Genomic DNA, 15,087 nt, shown 5'->3' on the forward strand with positions numbered 1-15,087 from the left:
ATCTCCATTGGCTATGATCACATTTCCTAAAGCCGGTTTTATATCTCTAATTAGCTTAGAGTCACTAATCATATGGTGAGAGGCTCCAAAATCAACAATAAGAGGTTTCATAGCATTGAGAGTAAGATAGGCGTTACCAGAAGACTCTTTTAGAGCCTTGATGAGTGCATCGAGGTCAGATTTTCTCACCAACTCCGAGGAGGCTGCTAACGCTGATCTGTTTCCTTCAGTGATTTGAGGAACCATCAGAGCTTGTGTTTCACCATATCCACTCGCTTTATTCGCTCTTATATTAGTTCCTCTCGGGCGAAGATGTGGATGAAGAGCCCAACATTTCTCCTTAAGATGTCCAGGCTTCTTGCAATGATCACATATGAGCCGGTTCTTTCCATCATTTCTATAGTAGCCCTTGTTTGCAACAGCTACCTCTCCTTTGTTGGCTATGATAAGATCACCTTTTGCTCCAAACAAACCAATGGAACCATGCTCCTTTTGAATTTGATTGCACACATCATCAAGACTTGGAAGCTTGTCCGAACGAAGAATATGTTTGATGAGATCATTGTATGACGGATTCAGCGTCAAGAGCAAGCCAAACACCTTGTCTTGTTCACGGCGTTCATTTAGAACCACTGGATCCACCGAGTTAGGCCTTAACATTTCTAACTCTGCCCAAAGAGATCTGAACTTCCCAAAGTGTTTAGTAAACTCCATGTCTTCCTCGTTGAGATTGTTAATTGCTTTCAATACCTCAAACACACGACTCAGATTGGGACATTACCAAACACATTCTGTAGGGTATCCCAAAGATCCTTAGCTATCTCACAATATGAGTAAGACTCAAGAATCGGAGCATCCAACGAATTTTGGATGAAGGCTAAAACACTTTGGTTCTCTTGGAACCACTTGTCGTTGTCACACACAACGATCTCCTTTCCTTCTTGTTTGGTCGTCGTCTCCTTCACAGCTTCATTGCTCTTAATGTGCTTCCAGAGCCCGCGACCGCACAGTGCTGTCGTTGTGGTTCTTGCCCATAGCAAGTAGTTCCCACCTTTGAGTGTAACAGGGATGATTAGGGTTTTGCTGAGATCCATGATGGGATCTTAGATCTGAATCTGGTTGCGGAATAAAAACAAACTGAGATTTTGTAGAATAGGAGCGTTACTGCTCTGATACCATGTAAGAATTACAAAAGAGTATGAGAAGAATAGAGAATGAGATAGAATGATCAAGAGAGAATGAAAGAGAGAAAGAGAGAGCGGCTAGGTTAGAATAGAGGAGAAGGAGAGATTCTCATTCCTTGAATAATAATGACCTAGTTACAAACTATTTATAGGGATACAGTGGATTCTATATAAGGAAACTACTAGAATGTACATTTATAATCGTAGGAAGAACGGATTCTTATATCCTAAGAAGAACATGTTCTTATATCATAAGGAGAACATGTTCTTAGTGTGTTCATGTTCACACTATGTAGGTATCATCTTTCTACAAATCTAATAGCTTTATGACAATCAATCTTATGAAGACATACAAACTTAGTAACTACTAGTAATTTGGGGGGGGGGGGGGGGGGGGGGGGAAAGCAACATGAAGACATCTACTATAAGATTAATTTGGTGTGTAGCCATAAATCGAGAGAATATTAGGTCAATGACCATTAGATCCACTAAATGTGGTTATAAGTTTATAACACGTTATACTGTTATTTAAGGGTGGAATAAACCATTCTCTTATTGGTTGTTGTTTGTTTATGTTTGATTTTTGGTTTCGAAGAGGTAAAGTAACACGTGAACTCTTCATCCTCTTTTTTCCCCAATCTTCATTCCTTACTTCATTTTTGTGTGATCATATCTATTACATTTTTTTTTAACATCTAAAACACTTTGTTGATATGAATATACAATATTATTATCAATGAAATTACAAATACAACAATGGTTTATATTAACAAAAATACGATAAAGAAAATACAACAATGGTTTATGTAACGAAAATATGAGTACATATGTATTTTCAAAAATGGATCACTGGACCGGAGGGTTAATAATGGAAAAGGCTGAAAGTCCACAGGCCACATAAACAACACGTGAGTGTTCTTCCTCAGCAATCAGCAACGAAGGAAAATAGTGATCGCTTGGACGCCGAATCATGCAAAAGTATATAGAATCGTACGTGTTCGTGATAATCATAAAATCTAGCAAACATCCATAGCAATTAATGAACCACATGTGCATTATGCTTTGGAGTTTGGACCATTGGATTTGGATTTAGTCAAGACGAGGTTGATGGTTGAGAGCCGAGACGGCCAACGTGGAAAATATAAAGAAATGGCTCATGCATTTGTCTCATTATTTATTGCTCTTTAATTCTATAGAGACACATATTTTTTACTTGTTAGTGTTTTGTTTCTAGATTAACTTGTCTAATCTAGAAAAAACGTTGCACTTATATAACAAAAGTTTTGCATTTCTAATCAAATATTTTGCATGAAGAACTTATCTAATCTAGATAATATTTTTTTAGCATTTCCTTTTTGTAAAACCAAAAAAAATGCAGGCTCTGTTCATTGAATTTGAATGGGTAGCTCATTGTTAATTTGTTACAAAGAGGCCCAATTATTTTTTATATTTACTTTCCCTTGTGGTCGAGAGGCCCACGAAAACTACATTAAAAAAAAAAAATTCGTTGCAAAACATTTGAGACTATATATTTCCACATTTTGTTGTTTCTGTTTTTACATGCTACATACGTAATGCAATTGCGTCATCCAAATTATTTCGAATAAAGAAAATAAAAAATAATTCAGTGACGTACAATACAGACAGAACAAAAAAGAAGAAGAAGAAGATAAAATACAAAAAAAAATTTACAAGTAATTTGTAGAAGAAAGTATAATAATAATAATAAACACCTGGACGCGTATATGTATTTGGAATACGGTATGGACCGTAGCGAGTAGCTGTGGATATAACACGTAGACTTTTGAGTTCCCCCAGCTTATTACCTTATCTTTATCTGACACGTGGCATTATTACAAGAATGGGACCCTATACTCCCGCTCCCCTGATGCCACTCGTTTTGTCTCTCCCATCTTATCCGAATGATCCAACGGCTATGAACGAACTCATTACTGATAATATTTTAAAATCAAGTATCGGTATTTCACTATTTCCTCATAATATCAAATTCATCCCTCGTCTTTTCGATTGACACTTTCTTTTCCCCTTAAAACTGTTAAAGCTACAAAGACAAATTTATAAGTGATAAAACAAATGGACATATAAAATTATAAACTATAGAAACAGCGGAATTACAAACAGATTAAATCCAACATGAGAACGATTAGATAGCAGTGGAAATTTTTTGGTGGAGTTCCAATAGGCAGTAAGGTGGAATGCATTGGTTAGTTTGGGATAAGTTTTGTGTTAACAAGTAACTGGAGGGTTAGGATTCAGGAATGTAGACGATTTTAATTCCGCTTTGTTGGCTAAACAATTATGGCAACTGCTTGAGGTTCCGGATTTGCTGTTTGCCAGAGTTTTTAAGGGCAGGTACTATAGGAATACCCACCCATTGGATCCAATTCGGTCTTATTCTCCATCGTATGGGTGGAGGAGTATTTGTTCAGTTCGCTCTCTGGTACATAAATGCATTATTAAAAAGGTTGGCTTCGGGGACTCCATCTTAGTATGGAATGATCCCTGGATACCGGCTCAATTCCCGAGACCAGCTTTATCTAAGGGTCCTTTTAAAGATCCAATCTCCAATTGACTCACTTAATTGATCGTCGAACAAATACTTGGTGTCTGGATATGCTTAACGAGCATTTTGATACACAGGATGTTGCATTGATAAGGGCATTACCTTTAGGGACCAATCAGAGCGACGACCACTTAGGTTGGCATTTTACGAAAAAACGGTAAATATACAGTTAAGTCTGGTTACCATTTGGCTTTCGAGAAGTTGCTGGCCCTTTCCACGCATCTGGTTGTGGCCCAGAGATTACCTCCCTCCTGGCCGATGTTTGGCGGGTTCGTTGTCCACCAAAAATTCAACATTTTATGTGGCAAGTTTTATCAGGGTGTATTTTGGTTTCAGCAAATTTGGGACGACGGGATGTTGCTTGCGATTTGGGTTGTGCCCGGTGTGGCGCGGAGGAGGAAACGATAAATCATGCCATTTTTGTTTGTCCCTCGGCTCGACAGGTTTGGGCTTTAGCAAACGTACTGGTGGGGGCCATTGCTTTTCCCACAGAGTCCGTATATGCAAATGTCGATCATTTTCTGGGCAAAGATAACCCAGCGTCTTAGGTTTCAATGTTTCCATGGCTTATGTGGTATATCTGGAAAGCAAGGAATGCACGGGTTTATGAGAATATTGTTAAGAACCCTCAGGATATTGTCTTGGTCGCGGAAGGTGAGGCCTTGTCGTGGCAGCAAGCTCAGGTGGAGAGTGATCTTACGGATTCGACCTCCCCGATTCTCGTTCCAGACCCCCGACAGAGGGGTGCCACCGCAACTCTTCCTACGGTTTTTATGGGACATCGATGTTTTGTCGACGGATCTTGGAAAGCGGGTGACCCGCTCGCTGGGGCGGGATGGGTTTGCTCATCGTTCCAGGACGCGACACTGTTTAGAGGAGCTACTAATTTCCGACGGAGTCTCTCTCCCTTACATGCTGAAGTAGAACCTTTTATTTGGGCGATGCGATGCATGATCAGACATGACTTCAGAGACGTGGCGTTTTTCACAGACTGTTCAGACTTGGTGAAAATGGTGTCTTTTCCTGCGGACTGGCCAGCTTTCTCGGCGTACCTGGACGACATCAATATTGACAAGGAAGAATTTTCGTCTTTTTCTTTATCTCTTATCTCTAGAAATACAAATGTAATTGCAGATTCACTGGCACGTCAAGCGCGTGGTTATTCGCACCATGTTTTGTTTGTAAACAATTTCGCACCTCATTGGCTCATTTGAGCTAATCTTTTGTTGACAAAAAAAACAAAAGAAAAACGATTAGATAGCCGTGATATAATTATAAATAAATTTTTTTTCAAAAATAGAAACTAAAATCACATTTAATGTTAATTAAAATGAATAAGATCTTATTAGTAAAATATAATTTAGCATAAAGCAATTTTTTTATATATATTTTACAACTATTTCATCTTAGTGAAAAAATATCAATTAGTTTTGGAAAAAAAAATTGTCTTATCTACGTTGGGCGTATATAATAGTTTGAATATACTGTAAAATTATCATATGTGTCTAAATAATTTGAATATACTGTACCAACTTTTTTTATGAATGTGGTATGTCCACAGTTCTAATTTTAAATCTTAAAAATGAAAGATGATTATTTGTCTAAACATTATTTGTTTTACAATATTGATAAAAATATTGAACCTAAATTAAAAGTTTTGTAAGAACCGTCTTATGTTTTTTTTCTTGGTTAAAAAATACAGTTCCTCATTTCTCAATTTACTAATAAAATCTGAACTATTGAATGAGGACAAAGTAAAAACGAATTTCAAGAAAATGGTTTATTATAAAAGATAAATAGTAAGGGTAATTATTTCAATAAAGATACTAATATAAGGACGTAAATACAAATTTCATAAAAATATGTATTAATAATAAAAGAAATAAAAACAGATACTCATATAATGTAGACGAAGAAAAGAGTCGGTGTGTTTATAATATAAAGAAGAAGAGACGATCAAAATCAATCTCTCTCGAAGAAGACGTTAATGGCGGAAACCGTGGAGCTACCGAGTAGGTTAGCGATTCTTCCTTTCAGGAACAAGGTTCTCTTGCCTGGCGCCATTATTCGAATCCGTTGTACTTCTCATAGCAGGTACCACACGACTCTCTTACGCTTCGATCATCACCTTCTTCTTCTTCCTACATGTTTTGTTTTCGAATCAGTTCCAAAAGATCGTGTAGTGCTAAAATCTATTGAGTTAGGGTTAATTCTGTGTGGTATTGATCGATCGTTATAGCTTACACAACATTTAGATTACCCTAATCGATTTTGGTTTGCTTGTTTCTCAAAATTTAGCGTCACACTGGTGGAGCAAGAGCTATGGCAGAAAGAAGAGAAGGGTTTAATTGGCATTTTGCCTGTTCGTGATGATGCTGAGGGTTCTTCAATTGGGACGATGATTAATCCAGGTACTGGCGATATGATTTTGATAACCGGATGAATTTGATTCAGTAGGTGTATCTTGTGTTGATTTGATTTCTTGTGCGGCTAGGTGCTGGAAGTGATTCTGGAGAAAGGAGCTTGAAATTTCTAGTTGGTACAACAGATGCTAAAGATCAGCAGGAAGCTCAATGGCACACCAGGTTTGGTTTATTTTTGCTCATGTTAGACTCTGATTTCATAATATGAATTAAGTAAATTTGATATGAATGCCGTGATTCCAGAGTTATAGAAGTTCCTAAAAATAAATGATGTGTGATCTCATTTCTATTTTGGTTTGATTCGCAGCATATGCTGAGAGATGTTTTTCTTTTCTAATGCATAGGGGAGTAGCAGCTCGGGCTCTGCATCTGTCAAGAGGGGTGGAGAAACCAAGTGGAAGAGTTACATATGTGGTTGTCCTTGAAGGTCTGAGCAGGTTTAATGTTCAAGAGCTTGGAAAAAGAGGACCATATTCAGTTGCGCGGATTACATCACTCGAGATGACAAAGGCAGGTAAGATATAACATTTCTTTTCTTGTATTTTTATGTGACTACTGTCTACTGGTGTTCACATTTTTCTCTAATTTCGTGTCTTATCACATGGTAAGGACCTATCTATTCCGATGCTTCAACATGCAATAGATATATTCTTTTCCCACTAAATTAGTTTCCTGCCTCTATTGTGATCAATGACACATTGATCTCTGCAGTTAGCTCTGTTTGTGCCTAATATATAGAGAATTTTATGCTTATGAGAAAAATTTGAGGTTGAACATTCTCTAAGATAATAATTTTGAGTTGGACCTTGTTTGATATTGATAGTTTGTTTTCTGGCTAATTTCAGTTTGGGTAATAAGATTTTATTTTTCTATTACATTTGGCTACATGGTAGTCCTTTGATGTCTTTAGCTGGTTCCTTTCTGTCCATCTGCAGAGTTGGAGCAAGTGCAACAAGACTCAGATTTTGTAGCACTGTCACGTCAGTTTAAAACCACAGCTATGGAGCTTGTCTCTGTGCTTGAGCAGGTAACTTTAGTGAAACTAAACGGCTGTCTGTTTTTGGTTCCTCCTTCATATTTTCGTTTGTGCGTCAGCATTAGAGTTTCCAAGATTACAACGCTGAAGTTATAGGTATCTGTTATCAAGAAATAAATTCTTCTTTGGGATTTTTTTTTTCTTTCCATGGGAGCAGTTATATAATCTTCATCTCATGGAATCTGGATGATTTGTGATTGAATTAGTTACTTATGCATTACTTCTTGATTCAGAAACAAAAAACTGGTGGAAGGACAAAAGTTCTTTTGGATACAGTTCCTATCCATAAACTAGCAGACATATTTGTTGCTAGCTTTGAGATGAGTTTTGAAGAGCAACTATCTATGCTGGATTCAGTTGACCTGAAAGTAAGACTTTCAAAGGCTACTGAACTAGTTGATCGGCATTTGCAGGTTAGCTATTGATTGTCATATTCTTGTATCTGTCCTCACTTTTCCCTTAGGAATTTTGAAGTCATTTTGATGTTTACTTGTGGCAGTCAATTCGCGTGGCAGAGAAAATTACTCAGAAGGTGGAAGGCCAGTTGTCAAAGTCACAGAAGGAGTATCTCTTGCGCCAGCAGGTTTGGTTTCTTCTGGCTCTTGTTGTCAATTTGAGAGGGTGTTCTCCTTCAGAGGTATGACTTGAGAATTGAAAATGGTTTCTGCAGATGAGAGCTATTAAAGAGGAGCTTGGCGACAATGATGATGATGAAGATGATGTAGCTGCACTTGAAAGAAAGATGCAAGCTGCCGGAATGCCATCAAACATATGGAAGCATGCTCAAAGGGAATTGAGGTATACTGTGCTAGAGGAAAATAGCTGATAGTTGTGTGAGTGTGGACCAACTGAGGACGTAATTTATTACTAGTAATTTTCCTTTTCATTTCCTAATGCAGGCGACTAAAAAAGATGCAACCTCAGCAACCCGGTTATAACAGTTCACGAGTTTACCTGGAGCTGTTGGCTGATCTTCCTTGGGAGAAGGCAAGCGAAGAACATGAGTTGGATCTAAAAGCTGCAAAAGAACGTCTTGATAGTGATCACTATGGTTTAGCCAAGGTCAAGCAACGGATCATTGAATATCTGGCTGTTCGAAAGGTTGTTGTTTGTTTTTTTCTTTTTGACAGTGATCCGTCTTCAGTTTTCTGGTTTTATCTTGATTGATTCATATTTATTGCAGCTAAAACCAGATGCAAGAGGCCCAGTTCTGTGCTTCGTTGGTCCACCAGGTGTGGGCAAGACATCTTTGGCATCATCTATTGCAGCTGCATTAGGTAGAAAATTTGTTCGCTTATCTTTGGGTGGTGTGAAAGATGAAGCTGACATTAGAGGACACAGAAGGACTTATATAGGAAGCATGCCAGGGCGCCTTATTGATGGGTTAAAGGTGAGTGGTTTGTTTTCTATCTAACTTGTGCTGAAGAAATCTGAAAGAACCTTGGGGATTTGTTTAAATCAAGGAACTAAGCTGTACCATATAAGTTCGATATCTCTGCCTCTCTAACCTTGACAATTTTAAGGGAAATAGAGTATTATAGACCATAAAAATGATTGCTAGTTAGCTTTTCCGGAAAGGCATTGGCATTGGCATAACTCTGGTGTAGATGTTTTTCTAATATGTGAGTGTCCCATTCGATAACAATCATGATGGATGGTTTGTGATATGATATCTCTTCATCACTAAGGGTTTCGCTCTATGTTTTGGATTTCAGAGGGTTGGTGTTTGCAATCCAGTGATGCTGTTGGATGAGATTGACAAAACAGGCTCGGATGTTAGGGGTGATCCAGCTTCAGCACTGCTGGAGGTTTTGGATCCAGAGCAGAACAAATCTTTTAATGATCAGTATCCTATCATGTTTACTTCTTCAATACATATATTAGATCCAGCGTCCAAACATTGTTAGGCTTGTTGAAAGTTTTTTTGCATGAGTTTTAAAAAATTGTACTTTCGCCTACTCTTAGGCAACAACCATCTTCTCTCATAGATGCACAGATTATACTTGCTTTAGTTTGCCACTCTATTTTATGAACTCAATGGTTACCTTAACTGAAAAAATAGCTATCTGAATGTCCCATATGACTTATCAAAGGTGGTTTTTGTTGCCACTGCAAATAGGGTTCAACCTATTCCACCGCCTCTTCTAGATAGGATGGAGCTAATTGAGTTGCCAGGTTATACGCAAGAGGAAAAGCTTAAGATTGCTATGCGCCATCTGATTCCTCGAGTTCTAGAGCAACATGGGCTTAGTTCCGAGTTCCTCAAGATTCCTGAGGTAAGTTATTATTTTATTTTATTTTTATGTATTGCCAACAATTGTCTCTCGCATGGTGCGCTTATGCAGTTCCTTTGTATGGTCGTCATAGGCTATGGTAAAGAATATAATTCAGAGGTACACAAGGGAAGCCGGTGTTCGTAGTCTAGAGAGAAACTTGGCTGCTGTGGCTCGTGCAGCTGCTGTGATGGTTGCAGAGCATGAACAAACTCTTCCATTGAGTAAAGATGTGCAGAAACTTACCTCTCCTCTGCTTAATGGTAGAATGGCGGAGGGAGGCGAAGTGGAAATGGAAGTTATTCCAATGGGTGTAAATGATCATGAGATTGAAGGTACCTTCCAGAGTCCCTCAGCTATGGTGGTGGATGAGACTATGCTTGAGAAAATTCTAGGGGTAAAGCTCTTTTCTACTACTCTGTTCTCTTCTAAATATTTGTATCACGGAATATAATCTGTAGTGGTTGTGTTATGTTGTGATACAAACGTGATATTTTGTTGTGATACAAACGTCATATTTTGTGGAAATTTACCTTGTGCTGTTTTGTTGGGTGCAATGCAGCCTCCAAGGTTTGATGACAGTGAAGCTGCTGATCGAGTGGCTTCAGCTGGCGTTTCTGTGGGTCTTGTTTGGACTACCTTTGGTGGAGAGGTCCAGTTCGTGGAGGCTACATCTATGGTAGGCAAGGGCGAAATGCATTTAACGGGTCAACTTGGAGATGTTATCAAAGAATCTGCTCAATTAGCTCTTACATGGGTAAAGATCTTCATTTGAAGCTTCACTCGTTAAATTTTTAAATCTTCCTATTCGACTGCATCTACTATTCAGAACACAAAAAAGATACTTCAGAACTCTTTCGCTGATCGTGTACTGATGTCTTTTAGGTAAGAGCCCGTGCATCGGATTTCAAGCTGGCACTTGCAGGGGATATGAATGTTCTTGATGGTCGAGACATCCACATTCACTTTCCTGCTGGTGCAGTGCCAAAAGATGGACCTTCAGCTGGAGTGACTTTGGTGACTGCTCTGGTTTCGTTGTTCAGTCAGAAACGAGTAAGAGCAGACACAGCCATGACTGGAGAGATGACACTTAGGGGTCTCGTCCTGCCTGTTGGTGGCATCAAAGATAAGGTAAGCTGCTTCTACTTCTAGCATCCCGAAGCTTCATATCTAGTAAAAAACCCAAATTTGGGTACATCTTTCATTGCTTTTGGAAAAAATTTTGAGTTGAAAAACATATTTAAGAGGGCCATGTTAAATTGATGAACAGATATTGGCTGCTCACCGTTATGGTATTAAGAGAGTGATTCTACCGCAGAGGAACTCAAAAGACTTAGTTGAAGTGCCCGCCGCTGTACTTTCCAGTCTGGAGGTAAGTTGTGAACTTCAATCCTAGTCTTGTTCTTGGTATTGCATTGTAGGTAAGAATTTTGTCCTATGCTACTCCGGCCCAGTGTTCGGTCCATATGAGGTCTGGTTTTGATTTGATCCTGATTTCGTTTTGCTGACTAGTCCGCTGACCACCAAACACAAGAAAAGAATTGTGCAATAAGTCTTGTTTTCTTTCAAAAACCTTAAAACCGGGCTCTGGCAAAGCTGCATCGGGTTGGTCTGTAATGTTTTTGAATAGTTCTAAAATTGGTATGAATGGTGGAAACAGGTGATATTGGCAAAGAGAATGGAGGACGTACTGGAAAATGCATTCGAAGGAGGTTGTCCATGGCGGAACAACCACTCTAAATTATGACAAATCGTAGCTCTGTCTTTAAGACCGCAGAGTCAGAATCAGACCATGTTGGCGTATTTGGTAAGGATCCAGAATATTTGCATATCCTTTTTATGGTTTTCTCCCAGTCACCTCTCCTATATTGTATGTTTGTGTATGTAAGTGGATTAAATTTATCAACTAATTTAATTTACTTATCTCTTCACGAACTCGATACCCTCCGAAATTTGATCTATTATGAAAAACCGGGCTAGCTCGCAAAGAGAAGTGGAATCATAAAGATATGTCCTTGCACCTACAATATGATTCGTATTTCGTAAGTTAAAGTATCCAGCTCCTGAGCCCACTCTTCCGGAGAGAAGAGAGGTCAATTCATTGTGGAGAGACTAAGATCCATCGTCTTTAATTGATCATCTCAACTACCTCCTACACACTGCCCTAACAGTTTTGGGAAGAAGATCGCCTTTCGATATAGTTCAGTTGTCTCTTCCTCTATCCTCGATCTTGATCATCCTTTGATCCCATTGCTTTTTAGAGAATTTCAATCCTACTCCTACCATAGAAATATACTTTTGTCATCTCATCTCAAGAAACATTGCGTTGGGTTTCCATCCACTTTTCAATCAGCTTAGAACAATACCATTTCTAACATTATGTTATGTTAGAATACTTTGATCTAAGCGTTAGATGGTTATAACAAGACTTTTTTATGAGCGTACTCTTGTGCCGAGGAGGTGGCGGCGTCCCAAGAAATTGCCAAATGAGCACAGACTCGTCACCAGACATTAGCATGATCCTGTAGCTTGGTTTGCTCTTTTATTCAAGCCAGCTTATACTAAATCTAGTGTTAATGATGTTCTTACGATGAACAAATCCAAATTACGTAGATGATCCTGAAAAATGGTCCAAATTTTTTTTGTTAAAACATCACTTAAAACTGAAACGTAGGGCTATTTTTGGCTTTGTAAAAAAAGGAAAAAAATTAAAAGATAAGTTAAAACTTATCCTTATGATAAAGTCCAAGTTAGATTCCAACCCAGTAGCAATACTGCGGTTAGCGAAGGATGAGGCTAACGCTTGGTCTCTGGCTCTGACAGAGGTTGTAGGACAAGAGGTGGATCACCCTTTTTTGGGTATATCTTCTGATGGAGGCATCAAAGTTCCAAGGTTTTCTCGGCCAACCTCGAGCTTTCTATACTTTGTGGATGGTTCATGAAAAGCGACGGACCAGTTTGCCGGTAGAGGATGGTTCTGTGTTTCGCCCAGGGGGGATGAAACCACTATGGGAGCATCTAATCTTCGTCGAAGTCTCTCCCCTCTTCATGCGGAGATCGAGGCCCTTATCTGGACAATGCGATGTATGATTGGAGCAGACAATCAATCTGTCGTTTTTCTCACTGATTGCTCTGACCTGGTGAAGATGGTGTCTTCGCCTTCCGAGTGGCCAGCTTTCATACCTTATTTGGAGGACATACAAGCGGATAAAAAGAAGTTTACTTCTCTTTAGTCTATGTCTCTCGCACTCAGAATGGTAAAGCGGATAATTTAGCTTGACATGTTCGTTCAGTTCCACATTTAGATATTTTTGTTAATAATTTTTCTTCGCATTGACTTGTTTGAGTCAATATTGTAAGCTGTTGTCAAAAAAAATAAAAAATAAAAAAATAAAAGTCCAAGTTCCAACGTCGTATCTCAACACAGCAAAAGTCATACCCAAAAATAAAGGTGCAAAGATATGAACACAACAAACACTTTCCGGGTTTGTGCCCTTTAAACAAAATCATTTATTCAAACAAAAGTCCAACACGATTAAACAAGAACCATCAATTTCTAGTTTATTCCATCCTTTCTTGTAAAAAGGGGCTTCACTAATCACTTGAAAGCCAAATGATTTAGTTTTTTTTTTCTTCGAAGATATAAAGAAGGAAGAAAGGAAGAGAGAAACCCTTCTTTTAGCCCGAGAGAGCTGCGTTGATGGCACTGTGAACCTCAACACCAATCTGTGCCTCTGCTTTCTCAAGATCTGTTGTAGCAGAAGTAAGTTTTTGTTGGAACTCAGCTAAACCCTTTTGGACTTGGCTAGGGTCAATGTGTTCAAGTGGCACAGCTTCAATCGCGATAATGTCAGCGACGGAATTTGCGTGGAGTAATGCAAAACCACTGCTCAGGAAGTATTTCTTCACGTCAGCGCCTTCATGGACGGACATGATACCAGGTTTTAGCTCTGCAATTGTTGGAACGTGTCCAGGCAAGACACCCATTTGTCCTGTTGTTGCAGGAATGATGACCATGTCGACCTTCAAGTAGATGAAGAGAAACCAATCAATTATGGTTAAAGATATAAGAAACGAAACTCTAGAATACAAAGATGATGGCGCACCGACAAGACAGTTGGAAAATGCATCAGCAAATATGTCAGGCAAGATATTAGTTATTGTTGCATTCTACATGAGGATATACTCACAGTGAATGCACTATCTACAACAATACTGATCTTCATTTGAACTACGAGAATCTGAAAACTATATAATATAACAATAATAAAGGTATCTGATAACTGGTTGTGGAGATTAACTCATACAAATTAAGACCTTGTAATCAACATTCAGTCTACACATATACCAACATCATATATCAATAGAAGATTGTAACTGAACACAAAAAAAAAGCCAGAAGAACACTATATTTGGGATCATTTCTATGAATAGAATTTCAATTACAGACCCCTTTTCCTAAGAGTCACAATTCCAAATATCCCATTTCAATGATTGGATCAGAGGAGAATATAGAAGCCGTAAATTAATCCTCTAGGCTACAGTAATCAGTGATGAATCTAACAAGAAACTCACTTGAGAAAAGGAAGCTAACAAGCAACATTTTCAGATAGTGAGCACATGGTTAACCTGTGAATTCTAAGATGATTGTATAACTTTAGTCACCAAGAGGTACATCCAGAAATAAAATAAATAACTATTGTCATTCAAACGTAAAAATCAACAATTGCTAGTCTCAGATATCACAATCAAAACCCTAAAATTGAGCGCCGTCAGATCTAACCAAAATCAAAGGTCCTGAGACCTAATTAACCACATTTGCGTAACTTTAGATGAATCATATACCAGCGTAACAAATTATGGAACAAATCCGAAAATGCTGTTCGAGATTTTTTTTCACAGATCAATCACAAACCAAAAGAGGTGTTATCTAATATCCATATGTATCCACACAAAAAGCGCGACGAACAAACTCATAGATCAATCCCTAAAAATAAACAAAATGGGACCAAAAAGATCGAAGAAGATGGAAAAAGACGAAACCTCTTTGCCGCTAAGCTCAGATGCGTAAGGGAGGACAAAATTGACGGTGAGCTTCGTCGGGATAGAGGAAGGAGTCGAAGGACGAGGTTTCATGAAGGCGGAAGGAGTCTGGGGCGGGTCCATGTTCGGTGCGACTTTCTTCCATGACTCGACAAAAGTCGAATCGATTGTCGATGGAACTTCCGATGAAAAGGCACGAGTCGTCACCGATTTGGAAGATGCGGCGGCGATAGATCGGGAGAGGAGGCGAGAAGCTTGTTTGAACATGGCGGCGATTTGGTCTGGTGGTGGTGGTGGTGATTTTGAGTTCTCTGATAAATTGGGAACGTCGCAGATGAGAGAGAGAGAGAGGAAGAGAGAATCCGAAAACTCTTTAAAAATGTTGTAGCTCAAGTGTTTCTCAGACTCTCAAGTTCACGCGCCACGCGTGATGCGAGTTCTGTTTCGGCCCACATAAGCTGGGAAAGGCCTAAACTTAAAGCCCATGGATGGCCAATTTTACTAACTTTGGAGTATCTGTAGTTCTCTGGACCATCGTCATCCA

At 38.8% G+C, this 15,087-nt stretch overlaps 3 protein-coding genes across 8 annotated transcripts; 2 read left to right on the forward strand and 1 right to left on the reverse strand.

Annotated features, from left to right (window-relative positions):
- The first annotated feature begins 4,322 nt into the window (after positions 1 to 4,322).
- Positions 4,323 to 4,982, forward strand: LOC147921308 (uncharacterized). Its single transcript, XM_087499705.1, has one exon. The coding sequence runs from the start codon at positions 4,323 to 4,325 to the stop codon at positions 4,980 to 4,982; it is 660 nt and encodes a 219-aa protein (XP_087355831.1).
- Positions 4,983 to 5,622: 640 nt separating this feature from the next.
- Positions 5,623 to 12,913, forward strand: LOC104760194 (lon protease homolog 2, peroxisomal). 6 transcript variants are annotated; one of them, XR_015588794.1, is made up of 18 exons: positions 5,659 to 5,862; positions 6,067 to 6,179; positions 6,263 to 6,353; positions 6,536 to 6,705; positions 7,127 to 7,218; positions 7,461 to 7,640; positions 7,727 to 7,810; positions 7,898 to 8,025; positions 8,127 to 8,328; positions 8,411 to 8,849; positions 8,943 to 9,073; positions 9,290 to 9,503; positions 9,595 to 9,897; positions 10,063 to 10,257; positions 10,386 to 10,631; positions 10,771 to 10,872; positions 11,161 to 11,307; positions 12,324 to 12,913. XR_015588794.1 is itself a non-coding variant. In XM_010483079.2 (17 exons), the coding sequence occupies exons 1-17, from the start codon at positions 5,756 to 5,758 to the stop codon at positions 11,245 to 11,247; spliced, it is 2,652 nt and encodes an 883-aa protein (XP_010481381.1). In that variant the 5' UTR covers positions 5,623 to 5,755; the 3' UTR covers positions 11,248 to 11,435. The 6 variants fall into 6 exon arrangements, 1 of the variants encoding a protein (XP_010481381.1); XR_015588791.1 differs by having other exon boundaries at positions 8,411 to 8,617; XR_015588793.1 differs by lacking the exon at positions 12,324 to 12,913 and adding an exon at positions 11,481 to 11,942.
- Positions 12,914 to 12,962: 49 nt separating this feature from the next.
- LOC104760195 (ATP synthase subunit delta', mitochondrial) lies at positions 12,963 to 14,989 on the reverse strand. The gene is made up of 2 exons (XM_010483080.2): positions 14,544 to 14,989; positions 12,963 to 13,523 (listed from the first exon to the last, which is right to left on the reverse strand). The coding sequence occupies exons 1-2, from the start codon at positions 14,808 to 14,810 to the stop codon at positions 13,179 to 13,181; spliced, it is 612 nt and encodes a 203-aa protein (XP_010481382.1). The 5' UTR covers positions 14,811 to 14,989; the 3' UTR covers positions 12,963 to 13,178.
- Positions 14,990 to 15,087: the final 98 nt, after the last annotated feature.

The sequence above is a fragment of the Camelina sativa genome, chromosome 18, assembly GCF_030686135.1.
Source record: "Camelina sativa cultivar CO46 ecotype springtype chromosome 18, ASM3068613v1".
NCBI classification, from domain to species: Eukaryota; Viridiplantae; Streptophyta; class Magnoliopsida; order Brassicales; family Brassicaceae; genus Camelina; species Camelina sativa.

Bases quoted from the DNA above. Each gene is read 5' to 3' on its own strand.
- LOC147921308 (XM_087499705.1), top strand. From the start codon at position 4,323: ATGTTTCCATGGCTTATGTGGTATATCTGGAAAGCAAGGAATGCACGG.
- LOC104760194 (XM_010483079.2), top strand. From the start codon at position 5,756: ATGGCGGAAACCGTGGAGCTACCGAGTAGGTTAGCGATTCTTCCTTTC. The intron at 6,706-7,126 runs GTAAGATATAAC...GTCCATCTGCAG, and splicing joins ACTCGAGATGACAAAGGCAG to AGTTGGAGCAAGTGCAACAA. The intron at 9,898-10,062 runs GTAAAGCTCTTT...GGTGCAATGCAG, and splicing joins TGCTTGAGAAAATTCTAGGG to CCTCCAAGGTTTGATGACAG.
- LOC104760195 (XM_010483080.2), bottom strand. From the start codon at position 14,810: ATGTTCAAACAAGCTTCTCGCCTCCTCTCCCGATCTATCGCCGCCGCA. The intron at 13,524-14,543 runs GTTTCGTCTTTT...ATCTACTTGAAG, and splicing joins CTGAGCTTAGCGGCAAAGAG to GTCGACATGGTCATCATTCC.